Here is a 16,326-nt window from a genome sequence, read left to right on the forward strand (position 1 = left end):
AATGTAACTTATGTGCGTACTACGTAGGCTATCTGAAAAGTAAGTCATGAAGTTAGGCTATACCATAATACGGTAGTTTAATTATTTTTGCAATAAGTTTCAACAGAAGTTAGAAATATTTTAAAAAACCGTTTGAAAAAATCATCCTGGACAGTGATTCATGAGACTTTATGTGGTCTATCGCTAAGCACTGAGATTAATAAGCAGATACCCATTGCCCAAGACAATGATACATACTCTGAAACAGACTGCCACTTAATACCTCAGCTGACAGCAACGTAAGCGAAGGACATACAAATTCCACTGTTTCGTCGTATCCAGGCGTTTGCCTGGAGGTATAGGATTTCTATTATGGAGGTAAGGAAGTCACTGATCCGGCGTTCTGAACACTGGCCACACAGCTGACAAATGTCCATTAAAAGCATATTAAAGACAAAATGAAGACATATTTATAATGCTTCAAAATCCGTATTGAAAATGGCGGATTTTTTCCTTCTGACATGAAAATGAACACCATAATTTCAGTCAAACAAGTGTATATTTCACCGCAAAGAAAGACAAAAGTCAGCTTAAGGCACAATGTGAATACAGTAGGCCTAAGGTAGCTTATGCAGCTGTCAAATAAAGTTTGAGATTCTAGATGCTATTTCTAGTTCTAAATTTGGTGGACTACAACTAAATGAAAAACTGTTACGTTAAGTTTTGACGAGTGATTCAAAATAAGTGACGTCATTGCAGGTGAGACGGTTCCAAGTCAGGAGTTTCATGGTGAAAGATTTCAATTGTGCACATCAAGAGTTTAAACACAGCCAAGCCAAAATCAAGTAGCCTACACCGTTGCAATGTTGGAATGAAATTACAAAGTACGGCTGGGAATTGTTTAACGGTTGGGTTAAGATCCTTGAAAGAGATTTGAACAGCAGAGCCCAGACAGCAAATCAACCGTTTTTTACATTGATTTTTTGTCTAGAAGACAAATCAGCGGCAGTGGTGTTTGTAAGTTACCGGGCGAGTAGAAGTTACCCCTTTAATCGTTACCAGACGTCTGGGAAAGATGCAAAGAGACAACTTTGACACCTGGCGAATAAAAGAAAATATTGCGATTAATCAGTTGATCCAACACAACATTGCAAGGAATTAAATCCGAGATCGCTGCTTGAGCGTTAAATCAACGTTTGAAGACGATGTATCGACGTAAAAAATAGCGTGTTTTTTAAGAAGTGTGGCCGACTATCATCATAAACTACTAATGCAATGTATTTGGGATCAATAAAACCTCATTGCGACATGTAAATTATATCCAAACCAGTTGATGCTAATTCTTTCAGTCCAACCAATTAGTACTTTTGAAACCTACTTTTGAACAAGAGTCAAGCTAGGAGTTGACTGAGGTTTGATAAGTCTGACCGGAGTAAAGGCAACTGGTGACGTATATCGACAACCAAAGTTTCATGAGTGAAATATCACGCACGGGAAGTGGCCACATGTTTGCGTAGAAAGACAAACAATAGCAGCAATACGCAGCCGTAATAGCCGGAAAAACAAAAAAGAAGAGAGTCAGTGTCACGTACAGTCGTACACTCCACGTATGAAGTTATTCTTCGATGTTGGGCAGAAGAGCTTATGCTGGAAGTCGAAGTGAAGTTCTGTGAGCTGAGAAACCGGGACTGAGCTTGCCTCGGCAAATGATGTTGAAGTTTTGAAGTCGCTTAAGTTTGGAATTTCACTCTAGGTGCTGGTAGTTCGGGTTTTGGAAGCAGCGGAAGACGACGACGACGGTGGAAAGTTCCCGTTCACTTTCACAATGGACACAACTCGAGCTTCTATTTCGCCGTGACTACGTTTGATCCCTTTACCTGTTATAAAAAAATTTGCGGCATGAAAATAGTAGAGCGGCACCTAGTGGATGGAATAATTCACGAACACTTCAACAAAAAGCGGAAATTCCACTCTGTCAATCTCGGTGACCAGGCATGCGTCAATGGTTCAAAGCCCCTACAAGTACGCAAAAACGCCTGGATCAAGCTTTCGAAGAAGTGTTCTCAGTTCAAAGATAAAGATTTTCACAAGCAACCAAGCTTTTTTCGAGCACCACCCACAATTGTCTGATTTGATGTTACAGCAGCAAAGCTAAGAATTTTAACTCAACCACATATACAGCTTTTACGATCGCAAGCCTTTGAAATTAAAGAAAAAATATCTAACTGAAGCTGCTTCTCTTGTAAAATAGTTCACCAGAAAAGAATTCGACATCATGGAGAAAATGTCTCTCGATTATAAGATTAGTTATGTTGAGATCAATGCATGGCAACATATAAATCGCCATGGATCAATGCAATGTTTTGCATTACTCTATCGGTTGTTTTTTTAATTTGCTTACTTGTGGCATTCGATACAAGAGCGGACGCGATGAAAGCAGGTCGCGATGCTGAGCTTTTTGATGACTCGCTGGAAGCTGATGATGCAGGAGAGTCTGGAAAATAATACAGGATGAAATTTTCATCATGGAAATCTACAGACGAGTACAGAAAGCAAACAATATATTGCCGCACTGCAAAGCTGCAATTGAAGCGCAACTGAAAAGATAGCAGAGAAACTAGAGACCTGGGCCAGGGAGCAAAGTTTTGCATTTAGTTTTTCACTTGGATAAAAATAGCACATAGGAGCAATCATGATTATCAACAGACGGAAAAACACGTTGATTAATGGAAAGTTTCTGAATAAAAAATCATACTAAAAACAGCTATAAAAATCATACCGATGGATTGTTTGTATCTGTCAGGATTCAACGAGGCCAGTTCTCCCATCACTGCGATGGCTGTTTCACCAGTGGCCTGAGCTACTCGATGTTCGACCAAGTAGAACATGTACTCATCGTACAGCAACCTGATCAAGTGGAAACTCCCGAAACTGGCAGCTGACCTCAGCGTCAAATCGCGGATCACCATCGAGCTGCGGGAAATTCATGAAAGGTCGATTGGAGTGACAAACTCTGTTCAGTTATCTATGCACAACGCGGGCTGCTTGTTGAGTACATCAGTTCTTAAACGCTTCCAAAAAGTAGTCAATAATAATTGAATATTCATGGAACGGAATTATCACCTGCACAGTGCACACTGCAGTGCACAGGCTTCTCAAATCCAGTTACATTGCAACGTTGCTTGAAATTTAACTAAAAAATACAAAAAAATAAACCGAACGTTTTCGGCTTCATGGAACCGTAGATGTGAATCCATGGTTGATTGAGGGAAAACCAAAAGCTTGCTTGATTCACTGAGTGAAGCTTGGGAGAAAAATTTCTTAAATACTTTACCTATAGAAACACCACTTCAAGAGAAATTGCCGGGCAGAATTGGAGAATGACTTTGTTCCTTCGAAAGGCTGCAGCACCTTATTAACGACCGTCTCTAACCAATCGGCCCACTGCTCCAGTGTCCGCTGCTCGGACAAAGCGGTTTTGAAATCAGTTTCTAATTCCCGCACGATAGTGGTATCGCACTGTGACACCCAACCAGCTTGCTCCTGAAAAATATTTCTGACGTTTAATAGGAAAACTCAGTTGCTTTTAGATCATCCAAGGTTAAACAGATCACTACTATAACCAAACAGGACAGCATGTTTCCAGACAGAAAATCAACCGTTTTTTTATCGTCTGCAGACGTTGAATCAATGTAAAAAACGATTGATTTGCCGTCTGGAGTATTCCACTACGTGTTGAGCGTTCTTACTTGCACGTTGCCAAAGTCGACACGGTTTATGTCGGCCAACATTTGTGTGATAAGGGAGCTATCGTTAAGCACAGCACGGGCAGCCTGAGCGAGATGGTTGAGAGAAGTGTAGCGGCGCAGAGTTTGGGAGAAAGCCGACACGGCAGATACCTGCAATGGACGACATGGTTATGTTGAAAGCGAGCCAACTAGGTTCCATTCAATCAGTTTTTCAACGATTGCGTACCAGTATGTTGTTTTGTCTGGTGCTTTGTCGTAGGTTTGCTTATGAGTAAGAGAGATCGAAAATTAACTGTTTTTTTTTATCAGATTTACATCAATTTTGAAATTTTAGTAACTCCATTAGTTATATCAATCAAATAGAATAGATTAAAAAAAACAACAACGTCAAAGCTATTAGAAATGACACGGCGTTCTGTTTAACCCATTAAAGTTCACAATAAAGATCTTATTTATCTATCAAAACCTCTTCATAAAAAGAAATTTCAACCTATTGTGTGCCATTGCACGTTATGTTGAAACAGTGATGTTGCAAGCAAGCGATGTCGGAAAACAGGAAAATATGAACAGCAGCACAGACCTTGATCTTAGCAAGCTGCTTCGGAATATCGGTTTTACTGAGAGCGTTCCTCAACCCACTTTCCAATCCTTTGGCAAAGTTACGTATTGCAAGAGTCAGCGCACCTGGATCGATAACACAAAAGTTAGATCGGTACAATGTTGGCAGCCCACATGAGATGAACGCTGGCAACCCAGTCAGCAAATCAGTAGTATTTTTTACAGTGATTCAAAATCTGCAGACGTTGAATCAATGTCAAAAAGGGCTGGTTTGCTGGCTGGGAAGCAAACTAAATCAGGTTGATGATCGCAAACAGAAAAATAATCTCGTCTTTAGTTTTATCGTATGTGGTAAAGCGGGGGCGGCTGACTAATTTGTCTGCCTGAAGTTGCCTTTGTAGAATCCGTGTTGAACTTCATTTCAAAATTTTCCAAACTAGGTCGTCACTCGTCAGATTATTAAGTGAGCAAAATGATTTTTTTTTAATAAAAAGACTATAACGCGACAAACGGTACAACTTCTCTAAAAGTCAAACAACCCAGCCATCAAGATTGCTTCTTTTACACTGATTCAACGTCTGCAGATGTCAATAGAACCAATTTTTCCAAACTGGTACGCTGATGATGAACTCACTCGGAATCGGCCTTAGCACATCAGGGATGAGAACTTCAACCAAGCTCTGAAACATCATGTGATCGCTGTCCTTTATCCACCGCTGCACGGGCGGCCACTTGCAAAGGGAAAGTAACTTGGCAGTTGACAGCTTCTCTTCAAGTTCGCTTTTACTGAAAATAAGAGTAAAAAAACTTGATTTTTTACGTAAATTAAGGTATAATCATTCATTCGTATCTATCACACCAACAACGGTACTAGGTGGGACAATTGTTAGTAACATTTTAGGTCGTTGTCGTCACAGTAAAGGCCAAGAAAGCAGCTGGTGAGGATGTGTTTCATTGACCGAATTTCGAGTGCACAGTCGCACGTAAGATCCTAAACCATCTTCCATTTAGAAACTTGTTTTTGTGTCTCCGGACTAACGGGCTCTGTTGAAGCAGCGTCGTTCCCTCCTTCCGAGCACATACCAATAGCAAAATCCGTCATGTTTACATTGATTCAACGTCTGCAGACGTTGAATCAATGTAAACATAACGGATTTTGTTGTCTGGGTAGAGACGTTGATAAAGATTCCAGGAAAAATTTGTGTTGCTTTGCTCACGTTGCCTGTTGATCCTCGGGAGTTGATTCAGATCTCCAGAAGGTTTGCCAGAGCGATTCCACCATCGAAAATTGAAGGTTGACAATGATGTCGAGAACGTTGGCGCAGTGATCCCGATAGAGATCCTCCAAAGTCATCAAATCCTCCTGGAAGACACAAAACATATCGGAATCAGTTCATGATTGTTGAGCGTTTATGCAAGGCTACCAAGAGGAATCGTTTTCCTTAGAAAACAAAAAACAGCTAAAGAAACAACACCCAAGTAGTGAAGTAAGTAGAACTCGGTTAATCCGGATTCGGTTAATCCGGATCTTCGCCTAATCCGGATGAAGCTGGAAGTACAAATGAGTCAGGTTTGATAGAACCGTCATCGGTTAATCCGGATCTTCGCCTAATCCGGATGGAATCGCCGGTCAAATCGAATCCGGATTAACCGAGTTCTACTGTATTTCTGTATAACATCGCAAAGTTGTTTGGAGAGACCAAATGTTTGCATCAATGCGGGGTTTTATAAGACGGTGTATCTGTTAAAACTGCAAATAAAAACAACTCTCAATGTTTCGCTCGGTCAGTTGCATGATAAAGTGATCCAACATTGAGCATCTCCATTCTACATGACAGTCTTCTTACGCACGGCTAATCAAATCACCGATTGTAGAATTCTGCGAGCTCTTAAAATCACAACAAACATGTGCGATAGGGAGTACCTGGGTTATTCCATCAGGCATGGCCTCATCTTCCGCCGTGTATTGGATCGGGTCAAGGTCTGGAAGAGCCTGGGTGGCATCACCAAGATACTGCTGGTGCTGCTGTGCTTGCTGTTGCACTTGGTCGGTCGCTGAGGCGGCCTGGGACGACGGGTTCGATCCTCGGCCGGATTTGTCCGAGTTTTGCAAGTTGACCGGTTTTGATCTGGAATATTGTATTGCAAAAAAAAAAGTAGAAGCGCAAAGTAAAACGTTTGTTGAAATTGGTAGTGTCAAAGCAGCATATCAAACTCGAAACCTTTCCAAGTGATAGTATATATTATATACAGTAAGCTATTTTATGATTTTTCACAAACATGGAAAAGTGATATTCAAAATCCTGAACTGGGCTGCATACACTATTCATGATCTGGTATACATTCAACACGAACACGTTCGTTATCACAAATGCCTTCTGAACTGCAGGTCAGACATCTGATCCGAAACCACATCACGTAAACTGTGAATAACTTTTAAGGTCGAAGATAAAGATAAAGTAACGTCTTTGCATGTAGAGGGAAACGAACTCGGTCGAACAAACCGCTCACCTTTTGTGATTAGCAGGTTGTTGTCTCATGGCGATGTAGTTCATCTCGTCATGCAGGCGGTTGAGCGGGGAATCAGCTTTAATGCGAATGCCATAGTAATGATATTTTGAATTGCCCCTGCAAAAGTGATAAACTTTTAACGATCCGGAGGTGGTGGGTATGTTCTTTATTTAAATAAGATACGTTCATATAAACGTGCGTTTACAAGCTAACAAACAGTTCGGAGTGGTGAAATACAATACTTACACTTTTTTGCAGCTTTTTTTTACTTTTCAAAAGTAACTATTCAAAGTAACGAATAATCTGCAAAGGTTTAACCAGAAATGAGTATTTAAGTTTGAAAGTTGGAATGGCAGAGTAACGTCCGGCCTGAAACAAACTGATTTGCTGACTGGGCGGTAGGCAAATTTTTAAATTAATCAAGTTTGATCAAAATCGACAAAGTTCAAAATGCAGAAATAAAACTCAGCGGCAGTGAACGTTTCGAAAACTATACTTTGTCCGTTTTCAGCTTTGAAATGTCGCCGTGTAGGCTACTGCCATGCAAGTGTGTGTCTAAAACGTTGAAAGTTTAGTTTTTCTGCATTTGTTATATAGAAGTTTAGTTTCTTTGATTTTGTCCTTTGCTAGCTTTATTGAAACTGACCAAGCATGATCGCAATACAAGCACCCACCTAGTTCCAAGCCTCCGTGTGCGCAGTCCAATGAAAACAGACCTGACCAACTTTCCATACGAAGCCGCATTGACTGGGTCTAGCTGTTGTTCCTGGCAGTGGAGCAGGTAGTGGTTGTACATGAGCGCTCTCGGTAGGGAAACCCCCTCCGAACTTTCAAAGTGCTCCATCAGCCATTGCACCTTAACGGCAAAACAATGTACAGTTAGAAGAGTGCGTTATTTTGGTTGACGAAGTTCGGGCAAGGTTGAAGTTGGAATGATTGTTTCTCATGAAAAGTTCAGCATATCCTAGACAGAAAACCAATCAACCGTTTTTCACATTTATTCAACGTTTGCAGACGTTGAATCAATGTGAAAAACGGTTGATGGATTTTCTGTCTGGGCAAGGGTTTTTCGATCGGGGCGTTAAAAGTGAGTGGTATGCTTCGTTAAAATTTGCCGTTTACTGGTTGAAAATTTTAGAAATTGCAAAAGTTACGATCCTTGTAAATCGTTACTTAAAACCTACTGATACTTGATTTTCCAGCCCCAGCTGGCAAATCAGTCGTCTTTCATATTGACTCCGATTTTCTTACTGGGGTAAACTTAAATGAAATGTAGGGTGAGTGATGCCGAATGGCCCGTTTCGGTGAATCCGATCTCTTAACGGGGGATTTTTTCATTTTTTTTTTAAAATTATCGGGTACCGTAGCCTAATTATCATTGCCGTTTTAGGGTTAGGGGCTAGGGGTTAGAGGTTAGGAACTCACCGAATCGGACTCACCGAATAGTAGCAGACCCGAGTGATGCAGTAGGTTGTCCTTCAAATAAGAATTCAAACAGGAGAAAAAGCTACAAACAATGTACCACTTGAGGAAAACATCCCAATATCTAGCACTGTGGTTTGGAAGAGATGCTGAAGCAAAGCTTACTGGGTCTATTTATGAAAACGTTTTGAATTATAGATTTCTATCACGATTTGATAAGGTCAGTCAGTAGCAGTGTAGGCCAAATCACTGCAGACCACTGTTTTTAACTAATTACAGTATTGTTTGTCGAATGAGATGCTATGCAGTTTTGTGATGAATTTAAGAGGCCATTTTCACTTGGCTGGTTAGCGGTTATTAGAACCATGTCGTCATAACCGTCATAGCCACCTTTGGGTCGTTAATGTTCGAAACTAGAAGTACAAAGAAAGTCATTGGAAATAGTTTTCCTGCATTTCTATAGTATGTAAATGATGGTGTTAAGTAGAAAAGTGACTACTAAATAACTTCGAACGTGCATGCAATGCTCTGTACCAGCTGCTGATCGCCGACTAGGCAAGAGTCCTAAGATCTAGCACTAGTTGCTTACTGTTTTCGGCTCCCGCCGGAAGTGACTTACGGTGGCGGGAGAGGCCCTGGTAGCATGAGAGATGGGCATAGCCATGAGACCATTTTCCGTCCCGGATCCCTGTATCAGATAAGTGCTTCCTCCAGGAGAGGAGATGAATTGTCCGACCTGATTATTTCCTCCTGAACTCCCGAGAGCATTCTGCAAAAAAGGAAGTTAAAGCGATTGCTAACGAATGACCTTTTCAGCATGGGTGCCAGCATGGCGACCTTTATACATCGCTACGGGTGCAAGGAACGAAACCCAGAGTGCAGAAATTGATTACATTTGCCAGAAAACGTTTTGACAGCTAAACTGTTTTTTATAAGCGTTAAACCAAAAGAATTAAGAGCTTTAGCACTGTGGATAAACAAAGTTTATTTTCAAAACGTTTTCGGAAGTATGAGTTGTAATTTCAGCGCTTGGCTCCATATTTTTGTTCTGATTACTTGACAAAGCATTGCAACTAGATGTATGCCACCAAAAAAATGTCTGATAAAATTGCTTCACTGGAAAAGCTTAATTGTTGCAACAATGTGAAAGACACGACGTTAGTTGGAGGCTTCACAGAAAACACTTCTCCTTGATTGAGAAATATGAAACATACAGGAGCAGCAGCCAGCAATTACTTTAGTGAACCAAATAGCAATAGGAAAACTCAACAAGACTTAAGTTCTATAGATTGTGATTAATATCAAGCGCACTCATTAAAATGATAAATCCTGTTAAAATAGACAACTAAAGATTTCCCATCAATCATTCTTCTTGCTTTACATACCATATGCTGTGAAGGTCCAATCGTGGCTTGGCTACCGACATGCGCAGAAGCTGAAGTTGAGTCAAAGTAGACGCCATTGTTTTGTTGCTGGTTGTTGGAGAAAATCTGCTGGTTGCCTTCTGAGTATTGGAACGTGTTGGCTCTGCAGGATAAAGTGATTAGAGTGACTGAGCAGTGTGTTCAAATATAGAAGTAGAGAAATTTCAGATGAAGATAGATATTCACTCAATTACACATTTCAGACCGTAGAAGAAATTTATTGTTATTTTTATTTAATGTCGATCAAACTTAAGAAATAAAGGATTTGAAATGAAAAGTGCTTACGAAGAACCGTTGGAATATCCGTGATCACCAGAAGAGTCAACGTACTGGAGTGTGTTGTTCTGGTACATCTGCAAATTTACTATCAGTTAACGTCAAATCAACGACAAAAGGGGTCATGTAAACAAGTTTTTGTAAACAAATAGATAGCCTACATTAGTACATTTGCCTACCGCTTGAAAGAGAAGTAAAATATATGGCTTACTAAAATCAAACACTTCCCTGCAACTGAAATCGGTCATTTTTACATTTGTTCAACGTTTACAGACGTTGAGAAATTGATACAACCAGAACGTAGAAACATTGGCAAAAACGAAGCAAGTACTCTTTGTAGCTGTTAATGCACAGTTTAGCAGACTATTTGGTGAGGATGATGTCACTGACCTGCTGTGAGGTTTGCCTATGAACTTGCTGTTGATTGGCAGTTGTCTGAAAGTGATAAGCAAATGTTTTCATGCGAATCAAAACATTTTTTATACATAAACATCGGCCAGGCGTCCGAGTCAACGCAATGGAAGATATGAAAACAAGGTCTTTGAAGCATGTGGCTTTGTTAATGTAAGACAACACTATCTACCTAAATCTGACGATAAAAAGAAAAATACGAGGATACTGATGAAAAAGTCTGAGTAGGTTGCGTGATCTGTCTCCTATACCCGAATAAGGACAAACATAAAAAAAAAATGTATGAACTTGCAAAAAATAAAATCAAACACGGTCTCATGAAACTAATCGTATGCTATCTACGACTGAAAAAATCTAGTGCTTAACGTTTCATAAAGAAAAACTGACCTTGCAAAAAACGCTGTATGTTCTTCCTGCACAGATAACTGGAGACCTTGATTTAACGTTCAATACTGTTTGGACCGGTTCCCCTCTTATATACGCTGACCTCACTGTATCTTTGGTCTACAGTACGTTTTGAGAAGTAAATACATAGCCTGGTGTGACGAAGACAAACTTGAAGCAGCGGAAGTTTCCCCTTCACTTGTAACCTAGCTGCTCTACAATTACTAAGCTTTAAAAAATTGTAATGACAATTTGGAAATCGCAGTCTTAATTAGTTTGTTGCATTTTAACAGTTACAAATATAATATACTGTAGTGTAATCTACAAAGACTTTGAACCTGACGAGTAAGTTCAAATTGTGAGAAAATCTCTCTCTTACATTGTCAATGAACTCAAAGGAACTGTTCTTGTAAAGGAAAAGCAAGCTCTGAAGTATGTGATTTTGAAGTACAGTAGCTACACTGATATGTCTAACTATCTTGATCACCTAAGAAACTGCCTTGACTGAACTAAAGAAACTATCAAACTCATGAACATAAACAAACAAAACACAGTAGTTCAGGTATGGTGCTCAACTGCTCATGCAAAAACTATTCAACTACTGCAGTACAAAATGCATGACCACCTCTGTGTGAAGCAGACGTAGATGTGCATAGTGCAATAGGATAAACCATAAACATTAATCAAACACATGAATTTATACAAACTACTGCTGCTGAATTGCTGGGTAATTTCAACACTTTAGATCATGTGCAATAGGATTAAATGTTTAGTTCATAGAATAACAAAGTTACCTGATGTGTTTGTATTGGTTTTATGATATTTCCAACTGTCTTTAATGGCTCTAAAAATAACACAGAAGTTGTACAACTGTTACAAACTTGTCTTAAATTAACAAACTTTCAATGGAATATTATAACCGAGGTTATCGACTACTATTTTATCTTAATATTAGGTTTAGTTAGAAAGTTAAAGCTGCTTTCGTTTGACGTAGTGTCTACTTTTTTATGACTCTTGTAGACAGCAGGGTTAAGGTAATATAGTTTATAATTTTTGCACCACAGATATGTGATAGAAAAAATAAGGTGGGAAAAAGGAGTGAGAACAATCACTGCACAGAAAAAACTCGGCCACCTCCACCAGAATGGATCACACCAAAATTGGATGATGTTTCAGTTAAAGTGAAACATACTGTTGAGTTTACTGATTTAAAATGGTCAAATTCTCGCTACAGAATGATTTAAGCAAAATTGAGTAATGTGACAAATGATATAGTAATAGGTTCCAGAAGTCTAACACCATCGCCTCTAAGTGGCGGAACTAGTAATGCTGAGGATTATCTCGAAGCAGCCGAGATAGTGGGGCACTGTAGATCAGGACCGGCCAGTGGCCAACTTACTACAGTATGTAAACTCTTGGCCACATATACTTCGATGAAAAGTTTACATGAAAAAATCACAAAGCAAACAACAGAGAATCTTCAAAATTTTCATGCAAGAGGTAGTCATGCTTGGAATCAAGTGTGACAATAAAAGAAGAAGGAAGATATTGATATCAACTTTTTTTGTGTTTCATACAAAAAATCACAAACCTGTTTTAGATGCCACCACACTGACATAGCGAGCAACAGGAATTTGAGTCTGAGATGCGGTGACTTGTAAAACCTGCTGAGTCGATGAAGCGGTCTGTTGCATTGTTGGTCCCGCAAGGATGCTTTTTACTCTTCAAACTGTCGTTGAACTGATCAAATGTGCACGAAATAGCGTCTGCAACGAATCACATAGGGCATTCAGGTTAAAGTGGCATATAGATAAGAATAGAAAAAGAAGGAAATCAAAAATCTTTGACTTACGAACAGTCGAACACGTGTAGGAAAAAGCAGAATCTAAGTAAATACTGTTCAAGAAAATCAAGCATTTTTTATTCGTGTGGTGACTGGTGATAACAAGTTTTTTTGCGCAATCAGTAGACATAGTCTAGGCATTGCAACCAGCCTGTGGAAAAGAAAAGTCTCCAGGGAGCACACTATCTCTAATGCAGATCACAAATATCGCCTACACATTCATTCATTCATAATCCATCGTCGGTTTGTTCCCCACTAGTGGGGGTGGCCGATTGTTTCCGCGCAGCAATTGTCTTAATCCCTTTTCTCCATTTCACCCTGTCCCTTGCATCTTCCTCCTTCAGTCCGACTTTTTTAAACTCATCCTTCACTTGTTGTTTCCACGTTCTTCTTGGACGACCGCGTTTCCTCTTCCCATCCACCTTTAGATCTAGTGCCTTTCTAAGAAAACTTCCTTCCTCCCTCCTTATCACATGTCCATACCATCTTACTCCATTTGCCCTAGCCAGTTGGTCTATGGTCTCTCTCATCTCTAGCATATCCAACAATTCTTCAGTCCTTTTTTTCCTTCTCGTTTTCACCCCACACATTGCTCTCACCATTGACCTTTCCGTTCTTCTCAGGATTGCCAGTTCACTCTCTCTCAATACCATACTCTACACCAATACTCTACACAACAGAAATATTTTCTGTGCCTGCATATTTCATAAAAACAATGATATATTGTATCTTTTTATCTTATAAAATGTATTAAGAAATTTAATGTTTGCAAATAAAACTAATATTTTGTTTGATGAAAATTAGCCAATAGACATAATAAAGGCATTAGTATCATGGGAGAATGTCATTAAAACTGTATCTTCACTGGGCTGATAGAACGAGGAGCACAATAATTAAAATGGTCAAAACTTTATAAACAAATATAAAAATTTGGTCCTGTTGACTCTTTCATTTGACTTGAAAAATCAAGAATGTTTTTAAGTATATCTTTTTAAACATACATCATCAAATAAAAAAACTTATAACATAATGGAACAAAGAGAAGTGGATGATTAAATAGCTAATTAACTGCAGTACCGGTATTTAAAACGTGATCGAAATTTCGTACAAATCTTGTTATGGATATTACAAATACAAATTTGTGTAATGGACTAATTCATATCTTCACCTGGAAGACTAATGCTTTTTTTCTTCATTTGAGCACAGATCAGTCCATCATAACCAATCGAAAAATACATATAATGAACGAAACTAATGTGAAACATTTTGAAAGTTGGCTGTGCAATACGTTACTGTGACATGGTATATATTTTTGAATGTATCAAGTAAAAAATATCAGGGTCGTTAGATCGCTTTTTGGCAGATGCAAGTTTCAAGCACTCGTCATCGGCTCCAGCTCGTGTCTGAGCATTGGTTTCGTCTTCAAATTGAATTTGGTTTTGGATGGTGATGTCGTATGTGGCTTTGGAGGCCCAGGCTATGATGGAAAAGACGTGGGCAAAAGTCACATTGTATGGAGGGTGGGGGACGTGGTAGTTTTAGCTTTTCTTTTCTAGTGTTTCGTTTTTCTTAGGCTTTTTGTATCCTGCTTTTTTCAAAAATTTTGTGCCTTCCGTAATTCTTTTTCTCCAAAGTGGTCTGTCACTAGCAAGTAAAAGTGCCATAGTGCTAGTTCAACTAAAAGTGCCATAACTCAATATAATCAATCAATAAAAAGTTTATTGCATGATATATTTTGAAATTACTACATCTGTTCATATTTAAATTACAAAATGGTGGCATGTACTGTAGTACTACAAAAGGGTATCTTACAAATGTAAAAAACTTTTAATTTTTATATAATTTGTTTAATTGTTTCCATGGTGGCGCAACATGCAATTGTTACACCACAATACCTAAACTTAAAACCTTTGAAGAATTTTAATCAAGAAAATGAAGTATCTTCTGACAAGTGTCAAACCCACAACAATGCTTAATATGAACGACTCGGTTACATGTCTTGTAATGCAAATAAATTTATTCTCACACGAGTCAGTTCAATCAATCATATTTAGCTATATATGATTGAACTGACTCGTGTGAGAATAAATTTCTTTGCATTGAAGAATTTTATTATTATTCTTGCTCTTGACATGATCATACTGAGGATGCTGTGACAGCAAAATCGTTTTAATGATTAAAAAATAAGGCTGGTAAACTGTTTGTTGCATTGAGTAACAAGGCTTATACTAATGATATGAGACAGTCAACCGCTCCAAGTGGACAGTTTGCTGGGTTGGTTCACAAAAACAAAAAAAGTTTTATTATATTAGTTACTTTTTACCATACCGTATTGCATTAAAAGAAGATGAATGATTTCAAAATGCTGTAATTTTGAGAAGAAAATACGTTGGCTAAGATAAAATGGAGAAACACTATTCGGCTAACGACCCTGGTTAAAAAGTTTTGATGCCCTAAAGATTAAAAATACATTGTCTTCGGCAAATATAAGTCTAAGTAGGACTTCAAACTGTACGGTACTTCAAAACTATTACTCGATCAGCTCCGATAGCTCAATTGGTTAACGCTTGACGTCTGTAACTAAGAAGTTTCAAGATCCAGCAGCGCTGGTAGAACTCTCGGGGTGTGTGCTTGAGCAACGCAGGTTAAAGGTTGCTCCCCATTTAGTGGCATCTAATGGTGGCATAATTCCTGGCAACAAGACTTCAACAATCAAAAGACTTTACGGTACTCTGTCAATCTCAGTGACTGGGCCTACGTCAGTAGTTCAAAGCCTCCACAAGTATGCAAATGGTTTGGATTTGGTTTTGAATCTTGATCCTCGGACTGACAAAGCCTTGATAGGTTATTACTGGTAGTTTCGCAATTTATGCGAAACTGCCAGGATTAAGCTCTGCAAGAAGCTTTGTCAGTCCAAGGATAACAATTCAAACAATCAATATGAGTAGGACCTAAAGATCATGTATGCTATATTAGAAATAGAAATGAACTTGAAAATATGGCAAGGGCTAGATGCATACGGTAGTTGAAAAAAGTTATAATTTTTGCTTTCTTTTGTACCAAGATAAATGCTGTGGTGTTGGTAAGTGTAAAAGATCTAAAAAATAACAAAACACTACCATCTTCTGTTAAAGATTAAGCATTAAAACATATTATAATTAGCAGCAGAGATGATGAAGTAAGAAGTTAGCCATCAATGAACAAGGCCATGAGTAAAGTAACTGTATTTGATTTCATTTAAGCAAAGATATCGCGTTACAAGTTTGAAGTACGGGTACACATAATAAACTAAACACACACAACATTGTGCATTACATGGACTAACAATGCATGCAATACATTAAAAACAATAAAATTTAGAAAAAAAATCCGTTACCTTGATACAGTCTCCAAGGATACCGTGACTATGGCGTTTCTGTCTCGAGGCAACTGTTGCCCAACGAAACAAATCAGTATATTCATCCGCCAAGACATATGCCAGCATGAATTTTAAAACAAAAGAACATTATCATGCTAAATACATCTTAAATTGAATTTTAAATATATAAAATACAAAAGGTTGAATTGAATATATAGTAAGTTTTTGTGCGTATCAGCAATATTTAAATTGAGATGTTCGTTTGGAATTATTTGTTAATACGTCACTAAAAAAAAGATGGACTCTGTCCCCATACCAACCAAAGCCAAGCTACTTTCGCTGAATTTGTGTTGCTGCTGCAAAATTCTGTGCGTGATTTGCTAATTTTATCGTTTTTTTCATAGCCTCGAT

At 38.6% G+C, this 16,326-nt stretch overlaps 1 protein-coding gene across 1 annotated transcript; it reads right to left on the minus strand.

Moving 5' to 3' along the window:
- Nucleotides 1-525: 525 nt before the first annotated feature.
- On the minus strand, nucleotides 526-16,031 carry LOC145781811 (transcription factor RFX3-like). The gene is made up of 19 exons (XM_082593482.1): nucleotides 15,934-16,031; nucleotides 12,306-12,480; nucleotides 11,509-11,558; nucleotides 10,718-10,834; nucleotides 10,310-10,354; nucleotides 9,929-9,996; nucleotides 9,605-9,746; nucleotides 8,809-8,988; nucleotides 7,472-7,653; nucleotides 6,798-6,914; nucleotides 6,211-6,415; nucleotides 5,504-5,649; nucleotides 4,921-5,072; nucleotides 4,309-4,412; nucleotides 3,729-3,878; nucleotides 3,314-3,522; nucleotides 2,759-2,952; nucleotides 2,381-2,473; nucleotides 526-1,856 (listed from the first exon to the last, which is right to left on the minus strand). Exons 2-19 carry the CDS (start codon nucleotides 12,406-12,408, stop codon nucleotides 1,729-1,731), a joined length of 2,385 nt encoding a protein of 794 aa, XP_082449608.1. The 5' UTR covers nucleotides 12,409-12,480; nucleotides 15,934-16,031; the 3' UTR covers nucleotides 526-1,728.
- Between the last annotated feature and the right edge of the window lie 295 nt (nucleotides 16,032-16,326).

This window comes from Aplidium turbinatum, chromosome 13 (genome assembly GCF_918807975.1).
Source record: "Aplidium turbinatum chromosome 13, kaAplTurb1.1, whole genome shotgun sequence".
NCBI classification, from domain to species: Eukaryota; Metazoa; Chordata; class Ascidiacea; order Aplousobranchia; family Polyclinidae; genus Aplidium; species Aplidium turbinatum.

What these genes read in the sequence shown, in the direction of transcription:
- LOC145781811 (XM_082593482.1), bottom strand. Translation starts at nt 12,408, where the DNA reads ATGCAACAGACCGCTTCATCGACTCAGCAGGTTTTACAAGTCACCGCA. An exon ending in CAACCTGCTAATCACAAAAG is followed by an intron (nt 6,416 to 6,797) that starts GTGAGCGGTTTG and finishes ACAATATTCCAG; the next exon opens with ATCAAAACCGGTCAACTTGC. An exon ending in TCGACTTTGGCAACGTGCAA is followed by an intron (nt 3,523 to 3,728) that starts GTAAGAACGCTC and finishes AATATTTTTCAG; the next exon opens with GAGCAAGCTGGTTGGGTGTC.